We start from the raw sequence: 8,959 nt of genomic DNA, 5'->3' as shown, positions 1-8,959 counted from the left end.
GCAAAGAATTCCTCCTCGGTGAAGTATTTGACGGTACGCTGTTTGTCGGCCGTTGCTATCTGCTGAAGCTGGACGTTGAGACGTTGACACCTTTCCCACAATGTCTCCAAGGCGTCCAGTCGACTCTTCGCCTTGTATTGCGTGACGTTGGCCTTGCCCATTTTCTTAAAGTTGGGGAATACTCGCTTCATAGAGCTTATTGTAATAGATTGCTCGATGAGGAGGCCCTGCAGTGAGTCCGTCATGATGGTAGGCCAATAAGATGAAGCCTTTCAGCAACAATTTACCACTCGTTGGTCGTTGATGTGCTGAAGCGTGACGACAGTCCGTCGCACGCGGATGTGCGAAGACGCACTATAATTTTCACTTAACTGTGCAGCGCGCGAAATTGTGCGACAACTATGTGTAAATGCGGATTACGCAGGATGCACTCTGAGGTGCGGAGTACTAAAGAGCACAAAGATTGCACTTAAGTTGTGCAAAGCGCTAAGAAGCGCGAGATTTGCGCGTCACCGCACCAAGAAATTCGAGGAATTATCTTTGGAATGACATGGATTCTCTTAATGATGGGATGTCGCCGGTTGCGTAAGAGATCCACGGGATGCATCACCGAATGTCGCAGTTGCGTTTAGTTATATAAGACCGTATTATTTTGTTTCCGAGCTGAAGATGGCCCCAAAAAAGGGCCAAAACGTCCGCGATTAGTGTATATTTAGTAATTAATAAAGCAGTGTTTGCGCTCTTTATACCGCGCTTGGCTTGGTACTGCCAGTTTAAACCGACATTTGATTTTAGTCATACGAGCCGTACATTCAATTACAAATCTATTTTATTTTAGTATTTTATATTAAACGTGTATTATTTTAAAATAAATTTATCTTTACATATTAAACGAACACTATTTTTATCGCGAGCGTGTATCTTTCCGCGATAAAAGAGCGCCAACGCTTACTACGAAAGGCGCGAAAGAAGGATAGCACGAGAGCGGGAGGATGTCGAAGAAGGAAAGAGAAGCGAAAAGAATCGATGCTTTGTTTAATATATAGTATTTACTCGTAAAAAATCACATTTTACAAATGCGCGCGTGCGATACACGAAGTATATAAGTACGAACAAAAATCAAATCTTATTAGCGTGTAAAGTTATAGCTCGAAGAACGGCTGCGATTCGGGCTCGTAACCCTCCAATCGTACACTCGCCGGCGGTTCACCCTCGTCGATCGTCGACGGTTCGGCCTCGTCCTCCATCGGTTGCGATTTAGGCTCCTCGCCGATTAGCTGCGATTCGGGCTCCTCGTCGATAATGTTTATCGTCGCCGGAAAGGGTACGTTTCTCTAATCGCTTGTCGAGTGTCCTTCTTAGAAGATAAACGAATAATTGAAATAGATATAGTAAAAAAAGTAAAACCGCGAGAGGTACTCGAGCGTCCGCTAGACAACGCGCATCCCGGACGATCGACCGATGTTCGCTCGTCGTCGAAAGGGCGCGTCCCTCTAATCGAGGCGAGCCGCAACTCTTCCTCGAACGAATCGTCGACGCATTTCTCCCTGCCCGCACCCGCGTCGAATTCGTCGACAATAAAAATAGGCGTCTCGCCGAACGCGCGAATCAATCGCGCTCGGCGTTTCTCGATAATTTCCCGCGTCTTTCCCCGCTCCGCGCAATAACTAACGCGAGAACGGTTCTTCTCGTTTTAGCGACGACGCTCGTCGTCGCGATGGCCGCCGCGCCCGCTAACTTGGAGAAGGCCGAGGCGCTCCGCTTTTTGCGCGCGTACGGTTTTCTAAAGGACGACGGAGAATCGCTGTCGTCCGATAACACGATATCTCTGCGTTGCGCGTTGTCGTTGTTTCAGGAATACTATCAATTATCGGGAAACAGCGCGTTAGACGCCGTTACGCTTAGCCTTATGCGCAAATCGCGATGCGATCTCGCGGACATTCCCGATCGCGCGTATAGCCCTATCGCGCGAAAATGGCCGAAAACGCGTCTCACGTGGAACTTTCAGGTAGCTAGCGAGGAACTCTCGCGAACGGCCGAAGCGGCGTTCGCGTTATGAGCGGTGAATTCGTCGCTAACCTTCGCGCGCGACTTGCTGCGACCCGATATACTGATATCGTATCGAACGGGCGCGCACACTTACGCGAATCGCCGGAATATCGGCGTTTCCCCGACGGAGCCATAGCTCCCGCGTTCTTTACCTCGGGAACGACAGATTTCGCGTCGGAGGTACACGTTGACAATTCGGAACCGTGGCACGTGTATCTAAATAAAAATCCTCCCAACACGCATCATTTGTTGCAAACGCTGACTCACGATATCGGCCACGCTTTGGGTCTACAACACAGCATGCTCAACGACTCGATAATGTTCCCGTATATACCCGACATCGAGAATCAATTTCCAGTTAAGCTGAGCATAGAAGATATTCTCGCTATACAGAATCTGTACGGGTCTCACGACGACGGAAACTATCCGACGGCGACTCCCGCGACCACCGTGGCGCCCGCTACGACAAGCGTAGCGCCAATCGACCCCGCGCGCGCGGATCTCTGCGCTTTGCGGCACGTGGACGCCGCGCTGATAATGAATCACCGATTGTACATAGCTAATCGCCGCAATGTATGGTCGATCGACGTGACCGGGAGACGCTACGGTAGGCCCATGACGCTCACGGAATACGCGGCGTTTCTCCCGGCGAATTTCACGCTCCTATCCGCCGCGTATCGAAGACCCTCGGCGATCTCGCGCTATTCGCGGACGAATCGATCTACCTCGCGGAATATGTCAGCCTTAAGCTAAAATCGGGTTGGCCGAGATATCTCCACGATATCGGACTTCCCCAAAACGTTAAGATATATCAAATATTGTATTATTAATATATCTAAAATGTTGTAAAAGGAAACAATAAAAACGCTCCTCCTCTCGCGCGAAAAAGCGATCTTTCTTTATTCCACGATCTTTCGACGATTCGCCGTTTCGCTCCAGCGATAAACGCGCTCGTATCGCCGCTAACCGTTCCTCTCTTCGTTCGACCGCCCTCCGACGATCCTCCGTCTCCCTCGACGCCGGGTACCCGGCGTCCGCTCGCGGATCGCGCGATAGAAGCGACGCGCGTCCCTAAAGAATCGCGATAGCGGATCGCGCGCTAGAAGCGGCGGGAGGGATCGCCGTTGCCCCCCCTAAGGAACGAGTCGCGTTAAGGTCGAGTCGCGCCAAGTTCGAGTCGCGCCGGGAGAAACCGCGACCTCGATCGAGTCGAGCGTCATCTCCCGGGCGATCTCGTCGATTCCGTTGGACGTCTAGTATGGTCGGTTCTAGCCCATTTCCATGAGCGCGAGAGAGACAGTCCGTGAGAGAGAGGAGGACAGATATGATTAGAAAGAGATAGAGTGATGACCGCGGAGGACGTGGAAGCGAGGGAAAGCAGGGGGGAAAGCAGGTGGCGACTCGGGAACCGCGACCCCCGATCGAGCCGAGCATCACTCACCGCGCTTCCTCCCCGGCCGCGCTTCCCCCCCGGCCGCGCTTCCCGTCTCGCCCTACGTACCCCCCTGCTTTCCCTCCTGCCCGAACTTCCCCCCGCGGCTATCGCTCTATCTCTTTCTAATCATATCTCCGTCCTTCTCTCTCGCTCTGCAATGCATGCTGTGCGTGACGGTTTTGAGGGCGTAATCTCATCCTTGGCTCACATTAAGGCTGGAGTTCCTCAGGGTTCCGTATTGGGCCCGCTGCTATTCACCATATATGTCTCGGATATCGGTAATGTCCTGCATCACTGCAAATATAACTTTTATGCGGATGATCTGCAGATATATTTGCATTGCGAGCCATCCAATCTGCAAAATGGCATTCTCAAGGTGAATGAGGACATCAAGTCCATAGTCCATTGGGCTGGCTGCAACGGACTAAGGTTGAATTCTGCTGAAACGCAGGCCATCATCTTCGGTACAGCCAGATATATAAATACAATTGAACTCGATCGACTGCCTGCGATCAGCATTGATGGATCAGCGATTCAGCTCTCTACTTATGTCAAGTATCTAGGTGTCACGATCTCAAATACTCTATCCTGGAACTTGCATGTGGATAACGTCGTCAAGAACATACGGACTAAATTATACCAGTTAAAATTATCTATAAACTTACTACCCAAGGATCTAAAAACACGGTTGATAGTCTCGCTAATTTCCCCGCACCTGGACTATTGTTGTGCGGCTTTCACGGATATCACGGATCAACTCAACATGCAACTATACAGAGCAATAAATGCCTGTATCTGATTTGCATTCAATGTCAGATGGGATGAACATCTAACACCATTTTATGGTGAGCTACGCTGGCTCAAGATCGATACCAGAAGAAAGTATTTCGTGGGATGTCTGCTCTTCAAGATTATTTGCACTCAGCAGCCGAGTCTAATATATAGCGGCCTCACTCTTAAATCAGCTGTGACATTGAGAACTACTAGGGCTTCTGGGAATCTTCTCTCTCTTCCCTTGTGTAGAACGGAGATCTTCAGGCACTCTTTTAAAGTCAGTGCTTCTAAGCTTTGGAATGACCTGCCGCCGGACATTCGCTGCGCGAGGTCAACGGGCGACTTCAAATGTAAACTATACGAGCATCTATTAAGTACAATGCAACTGTGACTTAATATCGGCTGATCCTGCACCCTGCCATAGTATGGCATACTTGTTAGTCATAAGCATACTATATCATGCGATATATTAACTCTTGCACTTGTACTCATCATATCACACACACATACACACATTATACACACATACATCTATCCAAATACTTATATTCCATATACACACTCATCAACACAAACACATGCATGTATATATATGTTTATTGTATCGCGTACATACTTAGGTGTTTGTATACACATGCATACGAGAGCACATCTACATGACAATTAATACACTTGTTTATAATTTTTTCACTGTATCTTCAGAGTTTGGTGCGCTTGAGGGGATAACGTCCCAGAGCGCGTTTAATAAATATACGCTTTCTCTCTCTCTCTCTCTTTCTCTGTCTGTCTCTCTCGCACTCGTGGGAAAAATGGGCTAGAACAGCCCTGTGCGAGATAGAAGTGGACGTGTGCGAAAGGAGCCCTGCAAGATTGCGTTTGTGCCGGACGCGCAAAGATACTCTCCGCGAGCGGCGGATGTATCGTGAATATCATGAGCGATGGTAATCGGCGCGATTCCGCGAGCGACGGAATGAACGACGCTTTTAACTCCGGGAGATTAATCGCGAGCGACGAGAATCTCCTTTTGTTAGACTCGGAAACTTCGCGTTTCGTAAGCGAGAGTACGAATTGGAAAAGCGAGCGACTTTCCTTTAGCGACAGTTTAACGATATTCACACACTGTCTCGGATAAATCTCGATCGAGTGCACCCGGTGGTTCCCCGAGAGAGCTTATATACAACCGTTCTTTTGCTGCTTCTAGAATATTCGACGTGTTTGTTTCAAAAGATCGCGCCGGTTGTTGTTTGCGATGATTCAGAAAATTAGAACTTGTTATTCGCATTTGTTATTAATTTCGGCTCTCTCGGGTGACCGCTGCGTGGCCCGCTTTGAACGGCACGAACAATGCAACGGGCCTGGCGCGATTTGCTGAGCGCCGCTATTTGCGCGTGATTTGATTCGCGGCGGGCCGTGCGCCGCGCGAGATGGCCGCAAACGCGCCAATTTTCGAGCGCTCCCGTTGGAGACGCTCAATCTCAAACATCCCGCCCACCTCGCCGAAACTCCGGCAACATAGCACGCCGCTGGTTAGCGCCCCGTGGGCCCCCGCATGGCGCGGCCCTGTGACTGGCCGTGAATGACCGGCGCCGCGAGTTACGCACGATGCTCGCGTATAATCCACGGCACGTGGTCGATCGGTGACACGTGTGGTCGATACGCGAGAATTGTGCAGTGCGTGTCTGAGTGCTACGGTGCATCGGAGTGTCCGCCGAGACGAGACGGAAACGAGGCGGAGATATCGTGGCGTGAGCCAGTGCTCGGTGAGTATAAGTGATTTTATTCGCGTAGGTAGCGCTAATTGTGTTTCCCAGCGCAGGAGAAACAGCGCGAGGCTCGCCTAGCCTTACGTGAGCCGCGCGACGCCAAATTCCATGCCTGGCTCGTGGACGCGGGGAGCGAGACGCGTGAGCGCTCGCTGGAATTTCACAGCTGATCGGCTGCGCGAGAGGCGGCAAAAAACGCCAGGTAATATACCGCAAAGATACAAATTGATATCCTACATGTTTCGATTGTCGAAGTGCGCTATTTACACAAAATTAGTAAGAATATGCTTTATATATTAAATGCATGAGGGATAAAATAGAAGCTGTCATTTGATGTTACCGTTGGCTTTTGATATGAGGTAAAAGAAACTTGCATCTGTTCCACGTATATGTACCTAGGAGGTATATATAATTTTGTTCACGCGCGCGTGTTAATTATACCACTCGCATAAAATAGCGCATGTACATATTTATGTATAATTAATTTAGGCCTGTTGTCTTTTCACAGCCCGACGGGTGGGCTCGTCACGCGCGATGCGCGGCCTCACTCTCCTGCTCGTCACGCGCGGTGCGCGGCCTCACTCTCCTGCTCGTCGGAGCGGCTCCCCGGTAGGAGGACGATCTTCGCGATGGGGCGCGTCAGCTTGGATGCTGCGGTGCGGAGGGTGACCACGCGAGTCCGTCCGTCGGCTCCCGGGTGTACGCTCGTAATCCGAGCGAGAGGCCATCGTGTCGGCGGCGCGTTGTCGCTCCGGATGAGGCAGAGTCGCCCGACGCGCGCTTCCTCGTTGGTGGTCCATCATTTGGGCCGTTAGAGCAGCGTGTGGAGGTATTACTGCGACCACCTGTTCCAAAAGTGGTTGCGCATCCTCTGGAGCAGTTGCCAGCGTGAGAGGCGGCCGATCGGCACGTCCAGGAAGCTGGCCTCTGGGATGGCGTTGAACGCTGATCCCACGAGGAGGTGCCCCGGAGTCAATGCCGCCAAGTCGTCTGGATCGTCGGACATCGCCTGCAGCGGCCTGGAATTGAGACAAGCCTCGATTTGCGCGAGGAGAGTGCTCATCTCCTCATAGGTGAGGGTCGATTTTCCTAGCACTCTCCTGAGGTGATGTTTGAAGGACTTCACCGCCGCCTCCCAGAGTCCGCCAAAGTGGGGTGCTGCCGGTGGGTTGAAGCACCACCTTATCCTCTCGTTGGCCATCTGGTCGGCGATCTTTCGCTGCTCCTAGCTGCTTGCGGTGAAGAATGCTCGAAGTTGTGCGTCGGCCCCGACGAAGTTCGTGCCGCAGTCGCTGTGCAGGCTGCGACAGAGCCCCCGCCGAGCTGTAAATCGCCGCAGGGCGGCCAAGAACGCGTCCGCCGAGTAATCGGACACGACCTTCAAATGTACGGCCTTCGTGCTGAGGCACACGAAGACCGCGATGAAGGCCTTGTATGCGCGATGGCCGCGCCCCTTCGTTGTGCACAGCTGTATGGGACCGGCGTAGTCGACGCCGGTGCTCAGGAACGGCCTCGCCGGCGTGACTTGGAGACGTGGCAGATCTCCCATGATCTGCTGCTGCGAGGCCGCCCGCCATCGGACGCAGGTGACGCACCCGTCGGATCACCTCCTTGACGAGCTGCCGCCCACGGGGTATCCAATACTGCTGTCGGATAGACCCGAGGGTGAGCTGCACGCCGCCGTGCAGTGTTTGCCGGTGACAGGCCTCGATGGTGAGCCGTGTGAAGTGCGACGAGCATGGCAGGATCACCGGATGTCGCTCATCGTAGGCCAAGAGGGCGTGCTTGATGCGCCCGCCCACCCTGAGGACTCTTCGAGGATCTACAAATGGGGTAAGTTTGTTAAAGGCGCTTTGGTTGGATGGCGGAGCTCCCCGCGCGAGGGCTTTTAATTCAGCGTGGTATGTTTCAGCCTGCACCACCCGGATCCATGAGAGGCGAGCTTTGTCGCACTCGGAGGCCGACAGGGTGTCCGTCGACTGGTGCTTATCTGATGCGGCGGGAGGAGCTCGCTGAGCCTCTGGTTTGCGCCTCCATCGCCGGCACCAGGCGGTCACTCGCAGCAGGCGGCTCAGCGACGAGAACCGGGTCAGCTCCTCTGGCTCGACCGTCTCTGCCGTTGGCGCGGTGGCAGCGCAGCTGTTTGGCGAGCTTCTCGTCGCGGGGGTCTGGCCACAAAGTCTGGTCCTCCTTCAGCCAGGAAGGTCCCTTCCACCAAAGCGCGTGGGTGACCAGCTCAGTCGGGGAGATGCCTCGCGATGCGCAGTCGGCGGGGTTTTCCGTCCCCGGGAGGTGGTGCCATTGGGTCCCAGGCAGTGTAGTCTGGATGTCGGCGACCCGGTTGGCGACGTACGTCTTCCAGCGTGACGGGTGGCCGTGAATCCAGCCCAAAGCGACGGTTGAGTCGGACCCACAGGTGCACGGGCGCGTCCTCGGCTCCGAGAACCCGCCGCACGCGCGCCGCCAGCCGCGTGAGCAGAGAAGCCGCGCAGAGCTCCAAGAAAGGTAGAGTCACGGTCTTCAATGGTGCTACCTTAGTTTTGGCTGAAATTAATGAGATACTTATCGATCTGTTGCAGGTCTCCGTCCGCGCATAAACGACGGCGGCATAGGCCCGCTCGGACGCGTCCGCGAAGCCATGCAGCTCGACTCGCGATTGTGCTGCGCTGAGGAGCATGTGCCGCGGGACGCGGATCTCCTCCAGCCTCGGGAGATCGTCGGCGAACTCGCTCCACAGTTGTGCGTCGGCGCTGCCCAGTGGTGCGTCCCAGTCCAAGCCCTTCAGCCACGTGGACTGGAACCGGATCTTTGCCCAGATCACGGTCGGTGCCAGCCAGCCCAGCGGGTCGAATAGGCGGGCCGTCAGCGAGAGGACGGACCGCTTCGTTAACGTTGGCACTGCGATGGACCTGGTGGAGAAGGAGAAGCAGTCGATGCC

The 8,959-nt window shown here is 53.5% G+C and overlaps 2 protein-coding genes across 2 annotated transcripts; one reads left to right on the top strand and one right to left on the bottom strand.

The window, feature by feature from the left end:
- The first annotated feature begins 2,349 nt into the window (after positions 1-2,349).
- Positions 2,350-2,802, top strand: LOC115245873. The gene has a single exon (XM_029824367.1). It carries the CDS (start codon positions 2,350-2,352, stop codon positions 2,800-2,802), a length of 453 nt encoding a protein of 150 aa, XP_029680227.1.
- Positions 2,803-6,853: 4,051 nt separating this feature from the next.
- On the bottom strand, positions 6,854-7,222 carry LOC115245872. Its single transcript, XM_029824366.1, has one exon. It carries the CDS (start codon positions 7,220-7,222, stop codon positions 6,854-6,856), a length of 369 nt encoding a protein of 122 aa, XP_029680226.1.
- Positions 7,223-8,959: the final 1,737 nt, after the last annotated feature.

Source organism: Formica exsecta, unplaced genomic scaffold (assembly GCF_003651465.1).
Source record: "Formica exsecta isolate Colony F162 unplaced genomic scaffold, ASM365146v1 scaffold1337, whole genome shotgun sequence".
In the NCBI taxonomy this organism is placed as follows: domain Eukaryota; kingdom Metazoa; phylum Arthropoda; class Insecta; order Hymenoptera; family Formicidae; genus Formica; species Formica exsecta.
The sequence above is the reverse complement of the archived record's forward strand: the minus strand, read 5'-3'. Positions and strand labels throughout refer to the sequence as shown.

Bases quoted from the DNA above. Each gene is read 5' to 3' on its own strand.
- LOC115245872 (XM_029824366.1), bottom strand. From the start codon at position 7,222: ATGGCCAACGAGAGGATAAGGTGGTGCTTCAACCCACCGGCAGCACCC.
- LOC115245873 (XM_029824367.1), top strand. From the start codon at position 2,350: ATGCTCAACGACTCGATAATGTTCCCGTATATACCCGACATCGAGAAT.